Source organism: Agelaius tricolor, unplaced genomic scaffold (assembly GCF_023055355.1).
Source record: "Agelaius tricolor isolate 1412-34295 unplaced genomic scaffold, bAgeTri1.0.p SCAF_12, whole genome shotgun sequence".
In the NCBI taxonomy this organism is placed as follows: Eukaryota; Metazoa; Chordata; class Aves; order Passeriformes; family Icteridae; genus Agelaius; species Agelaius tricolor.
This window is the reverse complement of record NW_027269272.1, coordinates 7617152-7644793: the sequence shown is the minus strand read 5'-3', so window position 1 is coordinate 7644793 and position 27642 is coordinate 7617152. Positions and strand designations below refer to the sequence as shown.

General features: G+C 42.2%; 1 protein-coding gene across 6 annotated transcripts in view; it reads right to left on the bottom strand.

Annotated features, from left to right (window-relative positions):
• The window catches only part of DGKD (diacylglycerol kinase delta), a 58494-nt gene that overhangs the window by 26686 nt on the left and 4166 nt on the right, over window positions 1–27642 (bottom strand). For 3 of the 6 annotated variants that reach the window (XR_011680762.1, XM_071437456.1, XM_071437458.1), the window contains 4 exons: window positions 16218–16328; window positions 15465–15545; window positions 1036–1140; window positions 113–245 (listed from right to left, as the gene is read on the bottom strand). Coding sequence is in view for 5 of the 6 variants with exons in the window: in XM_071437456.1 (XP_071293557.1) it covers window positions 113–245; window positions 1036–1140; window positions 15465–15545; window positions 16218–16328 (430 nt within the window). In the remaining variant the exon portion in view is untranslated. Of the gene's footprint in view, window positions 1–112; window positions 246–1035; window positions 1141–11022; window positions 11042–11149; window positions 11243–15464; window positions 15546–16217; window positions 16329–19256; window positions 19469–27642 lie in introns of those variants that run through there. The other 3 variants (XM_071437457.1, XM_071437459.1, XM_071437460.1) reach the window with 3 other exon arrangements.

Genomic DNA, 27642 nt, shown 5'->3' with positions numbered 1-27642 from the left:
CTCATTGCAGACATATGACATTAATAAGAGATGGCAGTATTTGGGCATATGGGCAAAAATAAAAATAAAACGAGGCTGTTCCTCCCCAGGCAGAGGCTGAGGGCACACTTACCTTCACAGGACAGCCCGTGTGACGTGACCCCGGACAGGGCCTCCCGACACACGTTGCAGTACGTTGGCCGGGCATGGGAGCAGGCGTACCAGTTATGCATCCCTGAGAAATGGTCCATGCTGTACTGGGTAGACTGACCATATAAATGCATTACAGCAAGGTCAAAAGCAGAGCAACAAGACTTTTTTTCTTCAGAAGACTTGCATGAAGCAGTCAGAAAAGCAGAAAGAGAGCACTTTTTCACTAGGAAAGAGTGCAGAGTGTATAAACATGCATTAGCTGAAACTCAATAAGGTGTCTAAGGCAAAAGAGACTACCTGAAAAAGCCACACCTTCATTACAGCTCCTGTACCACATCTCATCCTTGTCTTACTACAAGTGTGTCTAGGGAAATGAACTGGAGAATTTACCCCATTTTTTTGTCAGATTAAATTTTCAGAAAGATCAGTTCCCCAGCCTGGCTCATTGTGTAGCAGAGAAATGCTTGTGCCAGCATAAGGGAGGCAAGCATCAGAGTGGGGAAAACACAAGACAGCTTTTTGTGGTGGCACTGCTGGTCCCACTCAGCCCCAGGAAGCAGGTAGATGCACTGAAGCTGGCAGAATATCACGCAGGCAAGATGTGAATTGGGACAGGGAGGATAACTGGAAAATGAAAAGACAGTGGGAGGGGAACTTGGCTTCATAACCCATCTATGCTCTGAAAATTCTCTCTGAATTCCCAAGGGAGCATATACAAAGCCAAACATTCTTTGTAGAATCACTTCAATGTATCTGGGATAAATTTTACAGAAGGTCCTAACACTACTACCTATTCTAGTGAATAAAATGACTTCTATTGAGCCCACTAGGAGCTGACTCTCGAAACAAGCTGCAATCCAGCAGAGGAAGCACAGAACACAAAGGAACACATTCTCCTATTACCTCAAAATGTTCACGGTTTTGGACAGTCTTCAGTGCTGCAATCCAATCTTCCATCTCCTTTCTGTTATCAGCACAAAGGATGAGCTTCCGACATGGAGTGATAATCTGAAGAGAGAGAAAATGAGGAGTGGACATGTCAGGGAGAGACAGCAAGAGAATACCTTACCACCAGTGCAGCCTGTTGAAGCTATTTTCAGAGCTGCACAATGAAAGTTATTTGCACCTCTGAACTGTGTTTCTCTTCCATCACAGCACACCTTAATTTCTTCCTAAATGTACAGAACCACCAAGATTTTAGCTGTCATTCCCAATACTGAACTGAGTAAAGAAATCTCTCATATCTAAATAACAGCACAACACAAATCAAGCATGGATCAGCAGGAGTAATTATGTGCAGACCTTGCATAAGTCTTTTTAAAGGACTTACTGTACTTTCAAAACCGGTAAGAACATTAAGACATTTTGTTAATAGCATAGTATACCAGTTTCTAGCAATTAATGAATCAGGTAACATACTCTACAATATCATTCTAAAAATTTGTTTAGTCATGACAATTTGTTTAGTCTCCCTCATGGGGAGGGGAGAAATAAAACAAAATAAGCAATTTGAACCCTCATGTTTCCTGAGGGCTTGTTCTACATACCTAAAAGATATTCTAACCAATGTTCCCCTATCAGGCTGAAGCTGTGATGAGTTTACCTCCCTCCAACAATCCTGTCCTCAGTGTGTTTGCACCCTGGGCTAATTCCCATGCATTAGTTGCCTGTGTTAAATAACCAATATTTTAATAAACCAGCAGAAGAAACGCAGGGTGGCCAAAGCTCCCCTTTGCCCAGGGAAGTGCCAGGCCTCTGTGTCCTCTACCACCAAATCCCTCTCCTTCAGTCAGCTGGTGGCAGCAGAGAGAAATAAAAGCTCTGCTTTTCAGAGGACCATGTCTGCTGTTCTCAGGGCTGCCCATTCAACTGGAGTCCAGACTTGACTATATACCAACCCTTATTCTTCCTAAGACTAAACTCTTTCTTCCCCACAGTGCAGTTATCTCACTGTGTCTTTTTGCACACCTCTGTATTGATTTCCATCAAGCTGACTTAAATACTGAAGTGTTTCAAGACCTGGATTTAAGAAAAGCTGCATTAAGGTTGAGCACTGTTTACAAAAATCAAAGGGCTCCATTTTACGACAACTCTAAAAATTTCCAGCAGTCCAGACTCTCTTGCACCCCTCTACATATTGTACATTAAAAAAATTGTCTACATCATCTGCTTTTCAAGCAAATTGTACCTAACATCTGAAAGAATGGACTAAAAAAAACTAGGATTGTGTCAATCTCCTGAGGCCCAACCATTCAGCCAAAGTTTTGTTAATGAACACTAAAACACCCACACACATCACTCCAATACCTAATATCTCTGTTTTCCAGTCTGTTTCTCACTCCTCTCATCATCATTCATAAAACAGATTAAAAATAAAAGCCTCTGAAATTGAACACCAAACTTTTAGTTGATGTTGAAGTGCCTCAGAGCATCCGCCAAGAAATGTGGATGCAATGTCAACTAAAAAGATACACCTGGAAAGTTCTGCTTTATTTTAAGGTCTTCAATTTTCAAACTGTATTTCTTTTCATTCACAGACTGCAGATTCCCCTGCAATAACACCACCTTACCCAGAGGCATGACCAATACCTAGAAACCAGTGCTAGAGATACATTAGGAAGGCAATGAAAGGAGCTAAATCCCTTTGTAAAGAAGGGACTGGCCATTCATATTAGCAACACAGTTTTAGCATTTGAAGCATTCTATCTTGGACAAAATGACCAGATCTGTATCAACTGTAAGCACAAAGTAAATATTTACACTATTTTAAAAATAAAACTTTGAAGAACTCCTTCTCTCTTCCCTCACTTTTCTTTAAACATTTCCAGCTTTGAAAAAATTTATTTCCAAAGAAGGTAATCACAGGATCTTTCTTCTTCCTTGGGAAAGCAGGAAAGTGTTTTTAGTTAAATGTATTTTCATCAAAAACTCTGCTATGTAAGAATGACTGCCCTAGAGCAACTTTTTCCAGAGCATGAAACACTGATGCATAAATCAGTTTGAAGCTAGAGAAGAACAAGGGGCATGTCTGAGTCCTGCTAAGAGGAAGCAGATTTTTCCCTGGAAGTAAAACCAAGGTTAACTAATTTGTTCAGACACCACTGGGCCTCACTTTCTTCCTGGTGATAAGGCCAAGAACATCTATAGTTGCATACATACAACAGTAGCACAAAGTCCAAACATCCTAGGATGAAGCATCCAAGGACCTTTCATGGCTGTAAAAGCAGCCAGATTCTCTAAGGAGCCACCAGTTCATTTGAGTCACTGGCATGCTCTGGAGCACTGGGGAAGAACAGCTTCAGAACACCCCTATCAGTGCTGTCTCTTTTCCTATTATTCTGCCTTTTTGGGAGGACAGAAGGAAAATGCAATTTACAGCATAGTTTTTAATCACAGTGGAAAACTAGAAATTTAAAACACTGACATAAAACACAGAAATACAGATATTCCTTTGCTAAGAATTAATTTCCGAGGGTAGTTACTTCCTGGATAATTGGATAGAACATCCAATATAGAAAGCAACTAATTCCTTCTTAAGTCACCTACTACATCATCTTAAAAATCCCCACATTCAGTGTTAGACAACCCTCTGTTCAAAGAACAAAGTTTATAAGACAAGAGGATAAATAAAGAGATCAAAAGATTTTCATACATGAATCATCCAGATAAAGAGTCACAGAATTAAAATAAAGAGTCTATTGTGTAACTACAAACTGCAAATAAAAATGTAACTGTGCAGGATAAACATATGAAAAGCATTCCCCATTAGTCAGTTCAAAAGCAACATTTGCACTGGGATTTATTGGTATCACGAGAGATGGGAAATAAAGAATAAACCTCTTGAAAAAGCTTGCTCCTAAGGAGAACAAACTGGGAAAACTCAGACTTCACTATGAAAGACAGACAAGATTTTAATGTAACTAGTGCAGCAATTATTTGGGGAAATAAAGAAACCATCCAAACCTGTTTTCCTGATCAACAGGCAGCGGTATTAGAGTTAAACATCTTAACAAGGAATCAGGAATGCAGAAACGTGTTAACAGCCCCCTTCCTTCAGCAGCTCTGCCGTTCACACACTCCACACCCAGCCCCAGCCCAGCCCGGGTACCTGGCAGCATCAGCCCCTCGTGCCTGCCCTGCAGCGCAGCAGCTGCGGCTCCTTCCTGCACGGCTGCAGGGCAGCACGTGTGCTACTGCACTCGGCTGAGCAACAGAAGCTCTCACTCACACTGCTGCCACTGCTCCCTCCCTCTCCCTGAACAGCTATTTCAGCTCCAGACATCCCCCTGCTGAAGGATACCGACAGAGGGGCAAGGCTGTTACATACACTGCGCTGTTCAGGCAAGAGCAATGATCAATTTAACATCTCGCACAAAAATAAAATCATTCTCATCATCTCAAAAGAAGCCCCACCAATCTTCCCCCTGGAATGCTGTCCTTTCCCAGCCAGGAGTCCAAGGAGCTCACTCTCAGCTACAGCTGCAATGAGCCACCACTCTGAACACCAGGCTTGGTTATCCCTGCTGGGGAACATGGCTACAAACGAGCATGGTCCAGCTATTTTTTATGTTCCGGCTACAGCTCTTGACTAACATCCTGGAACAGCATATTCCACAGGATGACGACGCACTAGGTGAAGCACCATTTCCTTTTATTTGTTCTAAATTTACAAAGCAGTAATGTCATCCAGTGACCTCTTGTTCTCATGAACGGAGAGCACGAAAACAACAATCTGACTGCTTCTGAGTTAGGATGAGGGCTGCCCTACTAGGAGTTAAAAAAAAACCAAACCAACAAAAAAACTTCAGATTTATTTTTAATCTCATAGATTTTTGGCCTGTTTAGGGATTGGCAGAACTCTGAGCATTCCTGCCCCAAAACAGCTCAGAACTGTATCTAGATATGAGCAATCATGCAAATTAAAAGTGCTTGTTCTGCCTAAAAAGTAAATATTAAAAACTTTCTTGATGCTAAATGCTACTGAACTTCTGGGCGTGATTCTTTAGATTTCACTCATTAGTAAAACTGGGTGCCCAGTGCTCACTAAATGGTGATATGATTGACATCTAATCCTGACCAGAAAAAAGAGCTCCACAGTCATGGGGGAAAAAAAGGCTGCCAATCCCTCTAATCACTCCTGGAGAGCCACAAAACCACATGAGAATGGCAGGAAGGGTTAAAAACATTTCAAATAAGGATAAAGATTAATTATGAACTTCTCATTGCACGTCAAACCCCTGAAATACATTTTGCAGAAATGGGGGGTCATATCACTTCCCCAGCAAGTAATGTGCCCACCATGAGTCATCTCAAGTCTATTAGAGAAATTCCCAATTTTCAAGCTTGCCGAATCTAAATCTAAAAAAACCTAAATCTGAAAATAACCATGCCTTCATTGACTGTCTGGTGCAAACACAGACACTTAACACTGAAAATTTAGCTTTATCTCCTCTCTCTCTCACACATGGCCCATTCCCTCTTACCAGCTGTTAACCCCCACCTCTCATGTTGACCCACATTCCTCTGTCCAAAACTAACACCAGTTTACTGACATTTCAAATCCAGCCAGCTAACAAACAACAGAGCCAACCAAAGAAAACTCCTCATTTCATGTTCTAAAAATGGACTAATGTCCCTGGATGTCCTTCCCTGATGAACAGCTGTGAATAATCAGATTCAAAAGGCAGTCCAAAAAAGACTCCTATATTAGACCAAATTTTAAACAGAAATCTGATATACTTCACCCTTTGCTGTACTGAGCAACCTTCCCCTCCCCAACAGCTGGAGCATAAACTTCATCCTCTTGTCTTGCTGCCACCCAAGACAACTTCATCATCTCTGCCCACCCGGGGCATTTTCTGGCTGCCCAGGAACTTCTCAGCAATAAACTGACAGTGTAGCCAAGCATGCCCTGGGACTGTTATCAGAGTACATCTGGTGAGCTCAGTGACCACAAAAGATGGCAAAGCAAGTTAAGACCACACTGGCCCAATCACAGAGCTGACAGAAGAAATGTTGTGGGGGGAGATGGGGTGGGGGGACATTGAACATTGCTAAATATAATTTTGTGTACATTTCTCAGAATGGCCAAATGTGGGGGTATGAGAACACCTGCTCATTCTGACTGCTTCCTTTTACTCATATCCTGTAGCAATACAGAATTACATTCAAAGGTGCTAGCCATAAATCTCCCTAAGAGATCCTGCATTATTCCAAACAGTTGATGACTTGAGTACGGAGACAACAGGAATTTCTGGAGCTCTAGAGACCTAGAAACCAGAAAAAATAAAAAAAGCTGCAAATTTTCACTTTGATCATCTATGGCAAAGGTAAGGAAACCATCCCCCACCTGTAGCTAACTGCTGTGTCGGCTCTGTATGGTGGAGAATGATCTTGGCATCCTGAGAGCCCAAGATTCAGGAAGGAAAACTGGGTGAGACCGTAATGAGGACACAGCCATTTTTCCACTTCAGCTTCTGTTTCAGTGAGAGCAGTAGTGAAATGAACACTGGAATACAGTAAAACACCTCACCTGTATTCATCAGCAAGGGTCACAAACCAGCAAATCCACTGTGTTTCAAACACAATTACTGAACCCACACAGGCAAAATGGATTAAGTGTGGATTAGCAAGTGCTACTCTCTCAGCAAATACACAAAAAAGAAGACTGTGAAAAAGGGAGAAGAAAACACAAATTTGAAATTCAAACCAGCCTGTCTCAATTATGTCTATTTCTGAAACAATCTGGAGCTCAGCATCAGGCCAGCAAAGCCTTAGGCAGTGAGTGGGTATGACTTTAGTGGGTCTCCACAGTTTGGAAGAGAGCAATAATATGAGTATCAAAGACTCATGAGGGTCCAAGCCTTGCCTTCTTCCACAGACTACAGCCCTATTCTATTTTGCAATTCAGCTTTCACCCTGTTTTGCCAACAAATTCAATCCCATTAACTCACTGCAGAGGTCAGTTAGAGCTCTCTAAAACTGCACCAATTCTTTTCCCCCAAAACCTGGATATGGGAAAGAAAAAGTAGCTTTTTATATAACACTCGAAAAATGCACCAGTTTTGTTGTTTTTTATAATGCAAGATCTTAATTTCCTGCTAAAATGACCATCTTCCACCTTATGGAAACTCTCATTTCCACCAACTAAAACAAGTCATTACTGGTCTTATAGTTATGCCAAATTCCTTTCCTCTTTTTTTTTTTAAACAAGATTTTCCTCAAAGCCCTAAGTGCCCAAATCTCTGTTCACAGTACATCAGCTATTTTATCCCTCCATGTGGCTGTTTTACCTTCATTTTCAATCTATAAAATCCAGGACAGCTCATTTCTATAGGAAAGCAGATCCAGCATGTGTTGTGGTTCTCTTTAGGACCATTTTTACATTATTAGGGCCACATACCTTGCAATCTGTCCCTCCTGAGCCAGGGCAGCAGTGCATCTTCTCTGAGCATTAGCACTGGCACTTATTGCACTATGTTGTGCTGCAGGTCAAGTTCTACTCGTGCTGACCCTCCATCTGGGATTTCTCCAGTCCCTATCCTCCCCCATGCTGCAGCGGGAAACTAGACCAGTCCCAGCGTTATCCCTGGGAAAATTATCATCTCTCATACCAGGGTCACATTCCTACAGGCTTCTGGAAACTGTTCCTAAACAAGGCACATTCCTGCTCTTGCCAATCGGTAAGAGGAGCACAGACAAGAAGAGGATTTTAAGACTTTAACAACAACTTAACAGATGTCAAAAGCTAGAGTATGCCACTGTTAGCAGGTGAGAAAAGCAACTATCCTGGTAGTTCAGGCCTGTTAATCCCCAGAGATCTCCAAGGATGGAGCAGTACCCAGTGGGAGTGGATAGAATGGCTGTACCAAGTGCCAAAAAATCCTAGCACAGCTCCATTACCCACACACCCTCCACCTCATGCAGCAGATGCACATGCACCCCTTTACCTGTTTTCCAAAGGACACAGTCCTGGCAGCAAGAGTTCCTAAAGAGAACCACTCTGTTCAGAAAGGGCAGCCCATTTAGGAAGGTAAAGGATATTTCAGAGAAAGCTTCCTACTCACTCAAACTGAAGTAAACCCATGAAGAACAGAGGGGCAGGACTGTTCCCCAGTGGCAGAGCTGCTGTCTCAGTGGGTTCACACATGGCAAGGCTGGGACCCAGTAAATCACAGCACTGGGCAATAAAAGATCCTACCAGTGGTAGGAAAATAACCTATTACTGAGAGTTTATTGTTAGTAGCAGCTCCTCACAGCCCCGTAACTTCAGCAGTGTTGAACAGAAGCTGGTAGGTAGCACAAAAGGAAATTAATAGCTTTCAACAGCTTGATGAACCCAGGAGCTTTCCACACTGGGCCACCAGGCTAAGACAAGTCCTGTTCACGCACCATCACAAGCACCAGAAATAGGGAGGCAGCATTTCTGCAAGGAATGCTAGCAAGCCTCTCCCTGCATAAAAAGGAGCCTTTTCCTTCTAGAGCAGCTTCTGTGTAAAGCTGAACATGTTCTCAGATGATCACACATTGTTCTGCCTTTGTGCCCTCACCTGGAAGGGGAGAAGCAGCTGAAATCTGCAGTCTTGCTCAGAAGGTAGGTGAACCCGCAATTCAGCATGACAGTTACAAAGAGCAAAGAGATTATCAAACAAAAGCTTCCAGTGTTCAGGCACAAGGGCAGACATTATTTCAAAGCTGTAAACTTCCCTCTATGAAAGTAAAAGCTCTTCAGTCTCCTTCACTTTTCAGCTCCCTGTCTATCCTGTAAAACAGTTAAGGCTCAGTCTGACAACTTCTTACAGTAGTTTCATCTCTCTCAAAAACTCCCGCATACTTTTGAGTCACTTTGTAACGTACAGTAGCAATCACCATATCTCTCCACCCACAGCAACATCTTCCAGACTCTCTAACTCTCCTTCCATGTTTATCTTCTTTTTGGTAGTTTTTCTCCAGATTTTTCCTTCTTTTGTGACAGCAGACTAATAACCAGCTCCCACAGGAGGCTGGATTAAGAGTCCCAGAAATCCTTGACATGAAAAGATTTTAAAGTACTATTTTCACTGACTAACAGTGACTCAGAATGGTCTGTTTACCAAAGGGCCTTTTCTCAAGGAGAAAAAACTGAAGTCTGGATTACAAACTACTAAAATAGCAAAGTATTTTGAAACTGCAGCGGTTCTGACAGGAAATGGGGACTGAACTGCACTTAATGAAGGAAGGTGAAAAACCAGCAGAGCAATTCTAGACACAGCAATACACCGCTCTACTCATCTTTTCACTTGCTTGTAAAGGAAATTCTGACAGCTGCCAATATAAACAGAGTACAAGCACTAGCAAAGAGTGTACAATTCCTGAATGTGTACACACATGGGTGTGGAAAAGACAACAACCCCCAGCAAAAACTGAATTTCCAGCATGTGCTCCAATTTTGCCCAATTTAGAGACAAGAGTTTAAAAACAAGGAAAAAAGAACCATACTCTTCAGAAGTCCCTTTTTCCTCATCTTCCCCTATTTCAAACATTAACAGGGCAATCCATGACTGTGTGAGAATTCAGGACACCTGGGACTGGCTTGTGTCACTATGCCTCCAGATCACTCAGTCTTTTTGCCCAGCTGATGCCTTCTCTCTGGATCCCTTTACCCCCCCAGTTGAGGAAGTAGGGGAGGAAAATCCTCTCCCTTGCTAGGAAGCCCAGTGACTCCCTGGAGCATATGTTCAACTCCATTTTCTTTAGAGGGCTGAAGCCACACAGGGAAGTTTTGGGAATCTGTGCAAGTGTCAAACCACACAGATTTTCCTGATCTCTATCAGCCGAAGCTTAAAGTCCAACTATGACTTCCTGCAAACAGCTTGCCACAAAAGTTCTTATATTCTTTCTCCTCATAAAAATAAGTGGCACGCTCTTTCTCGAAGCCTGTATTACAAACCAGCACAACCAACCTCTGATCTGGGTTTCTCTGGTTCCAACAGTGCCTTACAGGCACACAGCTCCTGTGCTAGGCAAGAGCAGCAAACTTTCTGTAGCGTCAGCACCTCTATTTTCCTTCAAAATCGAACTCTTCAGAGAAGACTTCACTGTTTCTCTACTCAAAAGAATATATTTTAATTTAAAAGCACCTACACAAATAATTCAACTTCACACAAAATCATGAACTGGCATAGGCACTTTCACTTCACTGTGAATGAACTGCAAACATCAACAACATACTCTCCCCATCAGGAAGGACTGTCAGCACTTTGATTTTTTACCCAAGCTCAAGCACTTTGCCCTCTGTTTATAGGAAAGGTTACTAACCCAGAAATGAAAATTCATGCTATTTCTCCACAGCATCAGTAAACCTGAGACAATACAGAAAAAATACACACTCTAGAGGAGGTCGGTAAAGTAAAACTTGCAGCTGAATAGAGTCAGTACTAAGTAACAAGGTTATAATATGAAAAAATTGTAGCACACCTCAGGCTTCCATACAGCTGGAGAATGACATCCATATTCCTTCTCAGAGATGATTGCACTCTCTCATTCAGGGACACCAGCAACTCCCTACCAGAACCACTGCTGCCTCCAGTCATGCAAGTGCTCTGCAAGAGAGGTATTATTCTAATCTGAATACTTCCTCTCTCCTGGGACCTTGGTCAGGGTGAATCATCAGTTAATAAATAGTATTTCTTAACTGGGTGCAGTATTTCCAACAGCACCACAGGCATATTTCCCTTTACTCCTCTTCTAGAGAATACATCTACATGAATCCACTTAGGAGAGAACACCTGAACAGTAAGAGCTTGTAGCAAACCCATGCCAAAGAACCTGAGCTTCTGATCTCTGTTATGCTGGCACAGGTGCCATGTTTCCCAGTGCTCAATCCAGAAAACTCACACTCCTGGCTCTTACCTTTCACGTTCAATCTTCCTCTACACTAGTATCCAGAGCAGCCTACTCCCTGAGACAAAAACCTAAACAGATTGCTTGACATGCAAGGATTAGTCTCGTCTGTGGTCAGTCTCTCTGAGCTACATACCACTTGCCACAAGCCGATTAGCTGCCTGCTTAAGGAGGAGCTGGGATAAGTTTCCTTCTGACGGCAATGAAGTGGAGAGGCAGACGCTGACTGTAATAATATGCTGCTTCCTGTCTGCGGCGGAGCCGAGAGGTACTTCCCAACAAAAAAGGGTTTACAGGAGCTCAGGAGCTCAAGCTCCACCTCTTCCAGTGAAGAGCCATTAACTATGGAGGAGGGGTCACTAGCATGGCTCCTGGCACTCAAAAACGTGCACTGAACCAGCTTCCATTTCACCAAAGCATCAGAAAGAAGAAACCAAATTACACAAAATTCCCTCTCCACACAGAGGATATTTCTCCTACAGGATCTCAAAGCTCTGAATCAGATGGGATAAAAAGTAAGTGCTGTAATTCATGCTATGTGAATGAGGGTGAAAGTCCACACCACCATTTGGTAGCAATAACTGGAAAACATTTACCAATCCACCATGTGAGAACCATATTGGAACACAAAATATGTACCTGGGAAGATATTATGTCCTTTCCAGGCCCTCTCCTGATGATCACAGGTGTTTTTGAGTAGTATTAAAGAATACTTATCTTTATAAAAATCCTCCACAAAGCAAGAAAGAGTTAATGAACTGATAAGGAATCACTTCTTTTAACTGTACCAACTACACTGAAGGAAGCAGGCTTAACTCAATTGGTACCTTCTAGAAAAGAGCAGATTTTCAGCACACACACCAGTCTGAGGAAGAAGAATTTGTTCACCACACAAGCATTTACAAAACTGGGCCAAAAGAGACAATATAAAGTCTTTCCAAAGACTTTTGAGGGGACAGCTCTGGTGGCAAAGTGTTGACCTGAGCAACAGGCAAGAGAGTGTTTGGTGTCCCCCAGACCTTGCAGGTGTCGCAGGGGAGAACAGGCATGATGGATGGCTCAGGTCCTTGACACAGGTAAAGCAGATCATTTTGAGACAGAGATCAGTAAAACCTAGGCTTCCCAGCATCATCTTCAGAAAATGCTACTTCAGATTAAAGCATGGAACTCACCCTCACTGCAGATTTTGTGTTAATGCTCCTCATAGAACTGCAGGCTAGTTTACCATGTGGGCACCTTAACAAATCACGTTACAGCAAAACTGCACTGTCCAAGAAAAAACTGTTCATAGAAAGAGCTAAAGTCTCCGTGGGAAGACCCAATGTACCCAGTGTGATCCCAAATCATCTATCAGCTTTTTAGAAATCACAAGAGGTTTTGAGGGTATGGCTAAGAAAGCGCTACTGAGAAATCAGGGCCAGGCTCTGACCTCACCCATCCAATGTTGCTGATTTCTATTTTGTTAGGAGTACAAAATAGCACACACTGTTTGAAATAAAGGGTCCTGAACTACCAGGACAACACACTTATCATTGCATTTGTGCCACAGCAGATCTTCTCCAAGACCCTGTGCAAGACAGCAACCCTAGAAAAAGGCACTGGGGAGAGATCTATACACCACGTACCAAGGGATTATACATGGAAAGCACCTGTCACAGCCCAGACATTCCAGAAGAATTTACCTTGTAGACAGCTGACTCTGAAGGACAGAGATGGCAGAGATGTGACAGAACCAGCAAATACCACACCTAGAGGCCTAATGAGAGAAGAGAGCTCTGGCATGGGGCTGCTGTAAGATTTATTCCCAGAGGCTTCCTGTTAAATACCTCTGCAGCCACACTGCCAGACCTAAAGGAACAAAGCTAAACATAAAGCTTTTTGTTACACATCAGGGAATGGAGCAGTACAACACTGTAAGCCCAAAAATGCCCCATGTCCTGTGCTTCCAGCCCATTCTATATCCATCTATACATTAACTCTGGGTAGTAGTCCTGAAAACTGTCCCCACTGCAAACAGGATACACTTACTGAAGAAATCTAGGCAAGATCAACCAAGCAAACCACAGTGGAATTTGTTATTACATACTTTTTTCAAAAGGAAGAGGTCCGTGTCTTAAAACTCACTTTTCTTGCTCTCCTTCCTGCTGAGAGCAAACAATTACCTGTCAGTCATGTCTGATGTAAAAGGTTTATTGGAAGCTATTTTTTAACCTTACTCCTCTCTCCATGCAGCACAACCTTTGCTGGCTTTATGCTCTTGTTTTCTCCTCTCATGAGGCTGCCTCGCCATGCTCCTCAATGCACTTTCAACAGTGCTCTTCTGACTGGTCAGTCCTTATTACCTCTTTGTTTTGGATGAATATTGTTCCTCCAAGTGGTTTGTCTAATGTTTTTGTTGTTTGTCTTTATGTCAGGAACTTAAGGGTGTCATTCAGGCAACCTGATCTGCAGAATCTATACATCAGGCAGCACAGACAGGACAGAGGCTGAGTTTTCTCAGAAAGAAACCATTCTTTTATAAATCCACAATTACCAGTTTCCACTGAAGAAAATAGAAAACCAAAAAGAAAACCAGAACATCTAAAACTCTGATTACCAAATGCTACATATTTTTAGTTAAGGAGAAAAACCTCAAATCGTATAACACACTGATTTGAAACAGAAAAAAATGCATCAAAGAACTCTGAACTTTAGAAAGGAAGATAAAGAGGGGAAGCAGAGTGGTCTCAAAGAAAACCAACAGAAAACTGCATGACTGCAAGGAATCCAAAGCACTGACAGCAATGATGTAACAGAGCAAACCACAGCAGGACTAGGCCACCTTCTGATTTCCTAAGTGGTTTTCAACTTCAAGGTAAATGAGTCAAGCGCCTCCAAAAGCCACGAGAGAAAGAGCAGACAGAAATAAGGAGGAAACACACTTTTCTTGAATTTACCTAAGCACCATGATACACTGCTCAGCTGGAGACAGTGCAAACTGTATCTGCTTGAATTTCAAGGTACCTTTACCTTTTATCAGCTATGGAAGGCAGGGACTGGCAGAGCCTGATACCAGAGTCTGGGAAATAACTCTTCACTGTTTGACTCAAATGGGGCAATCTGAGGGAGCAAAGAAACTGCTCCCTCCTGTCCCTAATTCAGTCTTCCTGATGGATATTAGATCTCTCCCAACTGCAACAGTAAGCAGCACAGGTAACAGTACACTTACCTGAAAAAAATCAGTCTTTATTTATATTTGAGAAAATGGAAGCAAGATCCAGGATAAAATGCTTTATTAATAGGTAAATAAAATCACAGTTTTGAAAACATATTCCCTACTCAAATCACTGCATAAACCATCACTCTGTACTCTCACATTGACACCTGATATCAATATTTACTTACCATACCCATATGTGCCTCATACCTGTCCAACTATGAATATAGAAAGTGTTTTCAAGCTTTGGGAAGGTGTTGGGGTTTTATCTGAACACAGGCACTGCAAAGCTAAAACAGCTACAAACAGAAATGCCCTTTGGCAGCTGTTTAAAGCAGCAGATCACTCCTGCTGCAGCACAAGGCACACTGCTCAGTGTTAGTCACCACATGCAGGACCAGGAGGGATTCTTCTCTCCACTTGGATTGCTCCCTCCTTCACCTTGCCTTAGAGCAACACTTCCTTTCCCCAGGCTCCTACTCCTCTGTACCGACCCCCTCAGCAGCTGTGTGGAGGTTTGCTGCTGTTCATCAGCTCAACACTCACCCTGCAGGGCTGATGTTAATGGCTTTTGTTCTGCACACCAGGTGCTCCCCCAAACTGGAGCTTGCAGAACACTTGCACCTCAGTAATACAATCATTTTTCCTCCCAGTTCCTGAGCCTGGAGAAAATGAAGCAGGGACACCACCACGTCTGGTGTTTCCAGACTGCAACTACTTAGCACACATTCCACATCTGACGAGTATCCTGAACCAATCCCACAGTTATTTCTGTGCTATTTCTTTCTGTTCCTCCTTTTGCTTTCCCACTATATATAGCAGGCATATATAAACACACACACAGACACACACAAATAAAGTCAGAGAAAGAAGTTTACATATTTTAATGCCTATGGGAAAAACTAAATTCCTTTAGCAAGATCTCCACCATAAACATTACCTCTAACTCCCTCAGCAGAACAGATTTTTCTGTCCCACTGTACAAACAGGTTCTATCAAACCCTTTTAGCTTACAGGGAAGAAAACCCCTGAATGCCAAGTCTTAGCACAATACATAGTAACCTAAGGTATTTCCCTGAGGTAATTTCCCATGTGCACAAATATGAGTTATCATATTGTAAAGAAAAGTAAGCTTATTATTTATTTTTCATTAAAGATGCTGTGAAGATTGTTCAGGTGTTTTTCAACTCAGCAAAAGAGATGGGATATGGGGAAAAGATAGAAGAAGAACAAAAAATAATGCAAAAAGTCCTACCGTGAAGCTGTTGTTGACATTCTTTGTGCTGGATTCTGCCACACTGGCATCTGTCAGATCCACCTCATCAAAAATAATGGACTGTAAAGAAAAAATTCAAAATCTCGATAAATTATTGAATCCATTGCATAAGCAGCAGACTCAAAGGGAGTCTTTTTAGAATGTTCCATATCACAGCCTTTTATGACTTGAAGGAAAGACACAGCACCAACATCAAGGACCTGGAAGTCTAGTTCCACACACTGGAGATCACTCTGGCCTGTCTTCAGACAGTGAATACAGTGGCTTTATTTTTATTAAAGGATTATTTAAAAAGAACACCAAATAACTGTATGTTTTGTTCTTGTGAAAGGAGACAGTTTTATATCTAGTTGACTATCAGCATACTAAACCAGAGGCATAGCAGCTCTGATTTGATAAATTCTAGCCTTGCTTGTCTACTGCACCTTCTCTTTTCACTTGTATTCTCTTCCTTCTATTGATTTAGAGTCTATTCCCTACTAACATGCACCAAAGGGAGAAAAAATGTGGAAAAATCAGTATCACAGGTCCACATGATGCTGCATTTCAAAACCAAGGATTCCCAAGTGTGAGGCAAAACACAGGGATCTTCTAATAGCTACAAAGCCTGAAGACCAGTGCCTAAAGAGCTCATTTCTCTGCTGAGGGCTACCTCCCACTGACATCCATCTGCCTCCAAAGCCCCTCTACTGACTTCCTTCCTTGGCCTCACAGGTAGTGTCAGGACCTTACCTTAGCAGTTTTTGCATAGTAGAGCGTTCGTCCTCGCAGTTTAAAGTATCGTCTCTTCCAGCGCTGGAAGGAGCTGGTCTGTTTCATTAGCATCCCCTCTTTTATGACAGTCTACAAAAGCATCAGAGGAGAGCAGTGAAGCATAGGTTTTACTGACAGGCACATTTTCTGCTTCCCCAGCACACACCCATATGAACAACTGGAGTTGGAGACCAATAACCTCAGTGCCCTCTGCTGGAAGCGTTTCACAGATTCATTCAGCAAAACCGAGCAGCCTTCGCAAGATAAAACTCTCGAGAACAAACAACCCACACTGTGGTGAGGTTTTACCCTTGTCTCCAGCACTATCACGATACCAAAGAAGATAAATAACTTAAAACTGAATGAGCATTTCAAATCTAACAGTGATTTGGGGAGTGTAACAGTTAAACTCACCGAGGTCGCATTTCAGTCACAGGTAATTGCACCTTTCATTTAATTGGCATCTGATTACCAGCACAAACACACCCAGGATATCTGTCTCTACCTCCAGCTGTGCCTTGCAACCAGCATCTACCTGGCACAGAGGTGGCAAGCTGCAAGCCCAGGGGGTGAAGAGTGAAACCAGAGCAAAGAAGGAGCTATATCTAACATCAGCATTTGGTATTCTTCAGATAATCTTGGCCCTGCTTCGGTACTCGCTGGCCAGCTGCCATTTCCCAGGGCTGTAGTGCCAAAACTGTCTATGCACACTGACTTTTTTTCTTTAACTGCTTTATAACTAGACTGACATACCAGCACACACAGGCTCATATGCTCATTCATATATACTGTGCATATGTGGGGGTATGGATTTAATCCACGTGTATTTCATTCAGGTTTTAATACCAACAGCTACATGAAAATAATCTCAAAAACTGCAGCTCAGAGAGACAAAAGGCAAAAAAGTCAGGGCTGAATGTACAACCCCAAATTCCTGATTGTAAATACTGCCTAGGAGCTACAAGCAGTACTATGCCATGCCTTGGTACCTCAAGAAACCTTCTTCTCTCCCCAGGAGAGTCGCAGGAACCTACTTCTTGCTGAGAGAGCTCAATGGGATAAACACCCAGTAAAACACAGGACACAAATGGTCTGACAATCTTGTAAGACAGGTTATTCTGTATCTTGGTGCCAGGAAAATAGCTTTAACATACCAGAGGTCTCAGTGGAATTCAGGTTTGTAACAGTCAGGTCGCTGATAAGTATCAATTCACGAACAGCAACAAATGGACACTGCCAGGCTACTACAACACACAAAATAAATTCTCTAACTGATCCACAGAGTTTAGTTCATGTTAGAACTCCTTTCCAGGGCATTAAACTTGCTTTTAGAATGCTATATATATGTATTTCTAATGTGTGCCTTTAGTTTTTGGAACAGCTGCAGATTTTGATATGTTCCACATACACTGACCCTTGCCAAGCTCAAAGCTTCCTCAAAAACCACTTCGAAAAAAATGCTGACTATAAGGAGAAGCATCCATCTGACAATATATGCTTCTCTTTTGCTAGACTGAGCTATCCTCAAACTGGCCTGAGAGATCACAGGGTCTGGACCATCATGGCAAAGCCTCTACTCACAAATCAGCTGGGAAAGAGCAGGCTGCACATTCCACCAGATCCTAAACAGAGCTGTTGGATATAGAAGCCACTACAATCTTCCTCCACTGTGCTGGGAAACAGAAAAGGGGTTCCCTTGTCTCCTGGAAGAACAGCATCTACCTTGGATGCTGGACCCTGGCCAGCTCCAAGGGTAGCAAATCCCAAGCCTCAATCCCTTCCCAGTGATCTGTTTCACAATGCCACCTGCACAGCGGAAGAAATATCTGCCAGTGCTCAGGCAAACACCAACTTAAGTGTGCCTGAAGCAGGCACACCAGGAATTGCCAAACTCCACAGAACTTTCGGCAGAATGAAAAGAGAAAACAAAAACACACAACTGAGGATTAAGCTCCTATAAAACATGGCTGTTTCCCACACCAGCTCCCCACAGCTCTGAAGCAGTCACTGAAAGGCATCCTGGCACTCGTTTTCACACATGAGGACATAGCAGCAGGAATACACTCTACGAAGCCATAAAGCATCTAGGATTGGCTTTAGGGTCTAAAAGTTGAACACACCATAGCAAAACCCAGAAACAAAATGCTAAACCACCTTTGAGCTGGTGTTATGCAAATAACCCAAAATTCAGACATTATTTTAGCTGAAGCTTCAGCACAAGAGAAAACGGAGTGCAAAGACTGACCAAACAGCATCCCTCGCTGAAACAACCCTGCAGGCAAGGCCAGAGCTGAAGGCACTCATCTGGAACCCAGAAAGATGCATTCATGCTCCTACTCTGCCATGGACTTTTTATGAGCTCCAAATAAAGCAATTTTCACTCTGTATGTCTCCATCTGTCAAATAGTAGAACAAACAGCATTCGCCAATTCTGTGGAAACATGCTAAAATATATATTTCTCTCACAAGTTATTTTAACCTCCAGCACCTGAGTATCAAAGAGAAATGTAAAGTACCAGCATCCAAATTACCACACTAAAGAAATCACACATTTCTGCAGCTCATTTTTTTACAGGGAAAAAATGGGAAAACGGCAGATTTTCCAGCTTAAGACAGAAACATGAAGTGACTTTTGCATTCCCTGGAAAAAAACTCATATATAAAAAACGAGATGAAGAAAGCAGCTACTGAACTCTGCAAAGCCCTAAACCAAAATCAGAGAGGAACTAAAAATCCTGGGGAAGACTCCTCAGATGAAAAGCCCGAAGATATCAAGTCAGCCAGGAGGCTCATCAAAAAACAGCAACTTGCAAGAGGAGATTTCAGAGCTCTGTTGCTATGCTTATTTACAGCTATGGTTTAACTAGGGTCAGTCAGAGCCCTTATGCACCCCAGGCTCAGCATCACAAACTCTTGCCCAGCCCACCAGCACAGTAACTCTCAGCAAAACAATGCCTCTGCTTTCCCTCTGCTCCCACAGCTCCCACCTGCTCCCTCACCTCAGCTGGGCTCACTCACCTCTGCACAAGACGTGCATTCCTCCATTCCTCTTTTAAACCCTCTTTTTTTTTTTTTTAACCAAAATGCAACACTTGCAGAGGTCACCTTGCCCCGCTCGAAGCGGCAGTTCCTGTCATTGCCGGGCTCTATCTATAGAAAACCTCACAGCTCCCCAGCTCAGACATGAAAGGCCAGAGCAGGAGCACTCCTGCTCACAGCACACCCGCCTCTGGTTCGGTGCCTGTGCTTCAGCGCTGCCCATCCCTGCACGAGAGCAGCCCGGCTATTTATAGGCACTCACTTCAGCACCGTTTGGTGGGTTTGGGCGGAAAGGGCCAGAGATAAGATCAAGATGACTTTATAAAATGATGTAGACATCGCTGCCTTTCTCTTCCTCTATTCTGACTTTACAGCCACGGGACTTGTTACTTACAGAGGAATGCAGCTGCAGAAAATGAGCTGGGGAAAGGACATGACTGCAAAGTGACACAAACGAAATAAAAGGGGGGAGGTGAACAGCTACTTCTGCTCCCCAGTATCTCTGCAGATTTTTAATCGAAGATCTACTCTGATCAGATTACTGGGCATGTAATTCATCAAGATAAAAGTGAAATTGCTTCTCCCATAATGAAAAGAGAGTGTTAAATCTATTTTTAGTATCATATATTGGATCCTATGGGAAAAGCTACTGCCCTGAAACACTATGAGGATGCACATATAATTATGTGCATCCTATCCAGGATAAATACTAAAATTGTTTGCAACGGAACTATGCAGACTGTTTTCTATCCAGCTGAGTCTCTTTCCAGTGTGGTGTCCTGTAGCATGGCATTCCATGGGCAGATAACATTACAAAAAAATGAATTATCATCTTGGATCAAGCCTAAAATGATGTGATACTGGTTTCAACACTGACTCCTGTTATCATATTGCAATTCAGTGTAAAAACAGTTACTGAAGAAACTGACAATTTAAAACAACACTGCACATAGCAGAGTGTCTTAGGAAATCTGAAATGAACAAGATTAGATAACTGAAAGGCAAGGCCTAGGAAATGTCTAACATTTTAGTATTTATCTTTGGCCTTGAAGAACAGCAACTTCCTGCAGAAAAAATTTCAGTTTATGGCAAGCAATATACAACCCTCCCCCCTGCTCATCCCCTTTCAAAACTTGACATTTAGGAAGAGCAATATGTTCTCAGATTTCTCCTGTCAAAATGGGTGCAGGGTGCAGGCCTAATCCTGAAATGACAAAAGAAAAGTTTTGCCACTGACCTCAACAGGAATGGTTTCAAACAACTCAGAGGACTTAAAAAAAGAACTTAAAAGAAAGAGAGTCTTGTGCTTCACTGTTTCCCCTTCCGGCCTTGTAAGAACAAGAAGCCAAAAGATTAACAGGAGCTGTTCAGAAAACCAACAAGACACAGTTGTGTTTTTGGCAGCACTGCTCATCTGAGGTGTCTCTGCACCCAGTAACCCATGTCAGGTGCTCAGAGACAGCCTACACAGATTAAGTGCTTTCTACACTGATAACATGAGTGATTCTACTAAAAGTTAGGAAGGATCATGTCAGATTTCAGCTACTTTCAGATTACATCCCTTGTTTTCCTGCACACAGTAATGCTCACCAAGTGAAAGGCAGGAGCAGACAATCCCTTCCTGAAGCTTAAACCTATTGCCCCATTTGGAAGTAGGGCTCTTGATAAAACTGATTTCCTAATCTGGAAAACATGCCCTATTAGCCAGACTGAGGGTGACTATCAAGCGTGTCCAGCTGTCAGGCTGGCAAGTGTCCCTCGGCATAGGGAGGCTCCAAACCATGTTTGATAGAGACAGAGGAACAATGCAACTTATTTCACTGCTGAGATCATAACATATTCTTAGGGGCAGTTACTCAGTGCAGCATATCAAAAACAAGAATTATGCTTCACTGACACATCTTTCCAATGCAGAAAAAGAACTATGTACAAGGTAACAGCACAAAGCTATCTAAATAGCAACTAAAGAATCCCAAACCCGAAGTCCCCAGCATGTGGATTTCTCTGTTTATCATGGATCTCCAGAATGTAAAAACTCTAAGACACACATTGTTTCTATTTGTATGTACCACAAAACACTGATGCCAAACAACAAATAATTGATTAAACAAAGCACTAAATGCAGGGAGGAAAAAACAAAATGCAAAAGTATATGCGGAACTGGGCTATCTTTATAGATGCTTACCAGGCAATTTTACAGGCAGCTGAACCCCAGGGACCAAATAACCTCATCCAGTCACTGATTTTGAGTAAGCCATGGCAAAAACGATAGGAGTAGGTCTGCAGGCATTTAAACATGGCCATGCTATGCTAGGGCAGTACAAATCTGAGTGCTGTACCTTGTGGTTTTAGAAGATGGTGTCATAAAAGCTCTTGGGGGTCATAAACATGAAACAAATTAATATTTAGAAATCAAATTAAACACAGTAAATCCAACAAAGAAACTACAGGAATAAATCTAACCAACCCCATAGAATAAGACATGAAATGTCAAAGGGTAGGGGTTAACAAGCTAATCTGAGAGCAACATCCTTCCACCAGACAGTGGTCACACCCTGGAAATGAACTCTAGGAAGCTTGGAGGGGGGGAAATCTGGATCAGTAAAGCAATTCTAACAATGGGACACACAGCTATACAGATCTATAGGGGAACACAAGGAAATTACAGGTTGCATACTCTTGTTTGGAAATTCTACTTGAAAAAGTGAAAATCGCATTCAGATTTCTTTCACTGGTATCAAAAGAGCAAGACATTATGAGAACTCACTGCAAAAAAAAGGACTCCAGAAGAGGAGAAAAGGAAAAAAAATCAGAGCTGGAATCAAATGTCAAAATAGAAGCTGGGACAGTGAGTCAGAGGCCTACTAACAGAAGCTGAGCGCTACAACTGAGGAAGGGGGTTACAGTACAGACCTTTGTACAGCCACATGGGAAAGCCTAAGAAAACTCTCCTAAAAATTATCCTCCCAATTCTCCTCTGCTGTAACCTCCAGCCCTGCTGAATGAGCTGAACTCAGCAGTGAGAGACTGAGGCAAGCACAGCTGACAGCTCTCCTACAGCCTCCTTGCAGCTCCTGAGACAGCAGAATCCAGAGCACAGCAACCTGTCCATGGAGGAGCTGAGATGCCACTGAAAGAGGCAATGCAAGCACATTCCCCAGATCCACAGTAAAAAATAGGAGTTGGTATCAAATAAATACTGAAAAGGCTGTAAATTGCCTTGGCACAGATAAATGGTCAAACACTTCATTCTTCATTAGTTAACATTGCAGCCAATAAACAAAGAACAGGTCTTTGAACCAGCTTCTTTCAATACCAGGTTCAGCTGCTACTATTATGAACGACTCTCCTAAAAGAGATGCACAGTCACAGACCTAAAGTGAACAAATTACCAAATGAAAAACAATTTGAGAGCTCACAAAAATGTATATGGGGAAGGAAATACAACATATAGCAAATCAACGCACAGCTCCTTGGTAAAATGAGCTCTGTCAGAGAGCTCCAAGAAAAGTACTAAAACAGATGAATATTCTGGTCAGCTACCTAGAAGGGAGAATGAAGAACACACCAATACACTGAAGCAGGATGAGTTAGGAGCTGGACAACTCCAGGCACACTAACTGCTTAAGCCTCAGGATGCTTTCCATAGGCTCCCAGCATCCTTCCCAAACACACTTATCACAAGAGGGAAACTGAGCACAAAACGCCAGTCAAACCATAGCAAAGATGGAACATAAGGGCTTAAACCCATCCACAAGGATAACTGAAGTCAAAAAGGCAACAGTTTAATAGCTACCTGAATATTTTGGAATGGAATAAATTTGTAAATTTGTACTAATTAAATGTGAACTTCATACATTTAAGGACAAACATGAAAAGTTCGACTGTTATTTTTTCTACCATCTAAAATTATATATACATGACTACATCCCTTCCTTGGGCATTTCCCCATACACAAAAAATGTCAAAACTTGCTACCTACTGTAAAACCTTCTGAGACATGACTGTCACAAGCTATGCACCAGCACCACAGAATCCCCTGTCTGAACTCAGAAGCAGGTGGCTCTTCTGCTGAGGCACAGCAATAGAATCTCATTTGGAATCATACACAGAACCCTCTAATGCTGCAGCCTGTACCCCCACAGCTTAAGTCACACTCTTATTCATTCAGAGAGACAAGTTACTACCAAAAAACCTGTGTCTAGGCCCCCCATCCACTTCATCATAGGCAGAGGAGCCAGGCACTCACCATAGCATGTTGTCATGGCCATTGGACATGCGAGTACCAGGCTGGGGAGTGCAACCAGAGCACACACACACACAACCAGCATGAGCCCAGAACACAATGTATGGGAAAGCACATGCAGAATACAGCTGGGGATCTCATCCTACGCTCATAACCACCCATCCTTCCCACAGTACTCAACGTCACGGAGACCTTGGCTGAGTAGGAAGGAAAAGTCAGCAGAAAGTCCAGTAAGAGAACTTCAGGATACAGGAAAGTGAAAGTTTTACCTTGACAAAGAAAACTGAGTTCTTTGCCCTTGTGTTGAGGAGGCTGAAAGAAAGACAGCTTCCTCCCAGTGTGTCTGGATTCCCATCACCTCTGCTAGTGAATTCTGCAAGGAGCCTTGTTAGGGACTGGTAGATGCAGAGCCAAATCCTCATCCTTTTACTTCAACTGGTATTCAAATAGGTTGAGAGCAGAAAGCGGCTTTTGGCCTTCAGCCATTTAATTAATACTTAGGTATCTTAGAATTTATTTTTATCTCATCTGTAACAAGTGTCATAATCAGATTTTCCATATTTATGTATTAAACAACCTATGCTTTTAAGTTTTTTTTTCCTCATCTATTTAACATAGTTTTTAAAGGATACTCAAAGTTTTAATTTGTTTTTCCACTTCCCCTGTTTTAATGTCCTGCAAATACCTTTGACCATGCCAAAGACTTCTTGATCAGCACCAGCAACAACAAAAAAGATGAGCACAGCCCTGGGAACATAATTTTGCTAACTTTCAGCTAAACAGAACAGAAGGGGTTGGTGTGAGTTCCCAGAATACTGATTTTTAATAAAACCTCAATGATAGATCTACACATTCTAGAGAGTGCTCTGCTCTGCCACAGCTGAGAGCAGTTCCAAGAGCAGGCAGCTCACCTTCCCTGTTTTATCAGACACATTTCTGTCGTTCAAAGACCACTGAAGGCAGCTGTCCCACAGGGTAAGACAATACCTGGAGCTTGCACCACCTGCCTAAGTTCCCAGGTCTGGGGCTGCCCTGGGTGACTTCATGCATTTGACACAAGAAGTATAATATATCTACATTTTTCCCTATAGGACTGCAGGTGGCATCACCTTTCCTCACTAGAAAATTACATGGTTAAATTTACTAAAGCTTACAAGTCTCAAGTGCAATATGCTCAATACAAGCATTATGTGATTAAGAGGGCATTTCCTTTCTCAAAAAAGGCAAACCACAACATCAGAACAGTGACCAGATGTAAAATTTTTCAACTTAGCAATAAAACGGGTGAGGAAACAAAAAGTTCTCCTATAAAACCAAATGAAGCAATCCTGTAACAATGAATTGCCTAATTGAAGTGGTAACGTTGCAGCCATCAAGCCAACCTTTTCCTCTCTGGATGAGAGGAGGGCAGCCAGCTTTGGACCTCCTCCTCCTCCTCCTCCGTGTAAGTGCTCTCATGTCCCGGTGTGGTTCAGGGCCTGCACACCCCAAGCTCCAGACCCTGTGGAAGCACTGCCCTGCTGCTGCAGAGGTGCAGCACTACTGAACAGGGCATGCACAATAAGCTCATTACTTTCTGAAGTGTTTTATATAAAATGTGTGAGGAGGGACCACAAACCATGGGAGCTGCTGCAGAACAGTGCTGCTGCCTCAGCTATTCTGCCTGAAGCTCAACTACCCCTGGATGACTATCCCACAGGGCTGCGGTACCAACAGAAGCCTCTTCATATAAATTCTTAGTGAAACAAGAACCAATAACCACTTAGTGAAGAAAAAGCTGGGAACAAACTGTTTCAGTGGAGAGTTAATAAAATATCCTTTAAATAATGGTTGGTGCATTTGAGATCTTGAAAAAACACGTTCCAAGAGGAACACATGTTCACTTGGGACGTAGTGTGCTGTGAAATTTCCAATGATGCTGTGCCAATATCTAGGGTAAACCTTAAGCCTTCCAGGAATAGGGAAAAACTCTCTATATCTCATTTGTGCTTTTTCTTACATATGTAGGTATAGCTGCTATTTCAGAAAGAATCAGATTGGATTAGTAATTAAAGAAAGTAAAGTTATGCAGTGTCTCACATGGTATACTGTATTTCATAATCAGGTAATCTGGAGATAGACATTTCAGAGTTTTTATTTATAATCCTGTACTGCTCCAAAGTAAAACTTCACTAATTTTTCTGTAACGAGAGATTTTGGGTAAGGGAAAATACTCTAAATGTCTTAATTAAGTTTTATTTTTAAAAACCAAGCAATCAAACCAAAACATTCAATACCTATGCTTTTTTTGGGTCTAATTTTATTAGAGAGAATAATTAGAAGCCTGGAAATGTTTTAAGTGATGTGGTCTAAGTAAACCCATGCTCTCAAAACGTGCAAAAGTTTAATGTTAGCTCTTTGGTTCTTGGAACCTGATCTATAGTTAGAAGGAATGAGAAACGCTTCAAGTGCGTGTGGTTTTGTGCTTTGTTTTGTTGTGTGGTGGGTTTTTTTAGTTTGGGTTTGTTGGCTTTTGTTTTGTTTTTTTTTTTTTTAACAAGGAAGTAACAGCTGTTGCTTTCATACAACATCCAAAACTCTCCAGCAGCAAGGCAAACTTACAGTACACCACTGGAAACCGTGGTGGGAGGCTTCCCAAATTGTGTCAAAACAGATGAGTCTGAAGTGCACACAAAACAAAATGTATATTAAGGGACAGAAACATTCATACAGCCTAAAATCCTACCTGTGTCTTGGTGCTCAGAGAAGAAACTAGTATGTTCATGCTGTGAATCCAAGAAAATTCATGTCCTTAAACCTGTGCTCAAGATGTTCAGTTTCAGTTCAATCACAAAAACTTCTTTTCAACAGTTCTCACTCTCTTTAGGCAAAGAGTTCCCAGTTTCTACCTGGATTAATGCATAAGCCACCACAATTTTTGACACATGAAGATCCTAAAACGTCCTCTTTCAGCCAGCCTTTTAGAAGGCAGCAAAACAAAACCATACAGACATTTCAATGTGTTTTAATGCAAGATGCCACAGACAGAACATGAATTAAGTAATGAATTCCGGAAAATTCCTTCCTCATTTCTCGCTTATTTCTTTTACAATATTGCTTTACTGAAATGCTTTGCTTCTTATCATAATACTTGTATTTCAAACTAATAAACTTCTCCTTTTCTTCATTCTAATCTCAGGAAACCTTAAAACATTTACCCTCCAGAAATAAAAATTCCACTTCTTTACCTATAAAATGGACATTTTATCTAATAAGCAATACAAGAAGAAACAAAATGAGCTTTCTTTAGTTGCCCATGCTGCCCACCATATGTGTGAGAACTCAGTGCAGCACACCGTGGAAACTTGCACAAAAACCTGGAGAAACACTTTGCTTCACCCTGTTTTTCTGCCTTTATCCTGCAGGATGGCTCCAAGACCTCAAGGCTACTGGTCAGAAAGAGAATCACAACTCCCCATAGCACAAAAGACATCACCTGTATCTGGTATACAGCACAGAGAAGGGAGATGTGCTAGTTCAGATACTGAACAGTCTGTCCACTGCAGCATAAAGCTCAACACCAGTTCATCTGTGCTGCTTTTCAGAATATAAAGGAACTTGACATATCTCTGCTACCCGAGCTAGACAGCTTCCCAGAAAGTTGGGAGAGCTGCTCGCCTCTGTTTGCAACTCCAGTGAGATATACATTGCAAACTTGTCTTAAAAAGTTCAAGGCAATGATAAATGCTTATAAAACTGAAAATATTACAGAGAAATTGCTTGTGAAAGTAAACAGAACTTAGACTGAACTAGTCTAAACAAGAAGTTCTCCTGATGCCACCCAAGGACGCTGCTGAAATCCTGTCTGGTAAACAAACTGAGAGCTCAGCATACCAAAGCTGACAGGCTGGAAATCTCACAGAACTGATGAATGAAATGGGAAAATGGCCTGTTCATCCACCCTCCAGCTTTCTGAGGGTTGTAATGTGAGGCTGGAAATGAAAGGTCAAGTTCAAAGGAAGAAACACATTTCACTGTCAGAGCTCATAAAAGGTTCTGTGCTCCTTGGTTTCACACCCTCAGCTCCCAGGACCACTTTGGGTATTCCTGTGCCTCGGTCCATGCTGAGTGACAATGAGA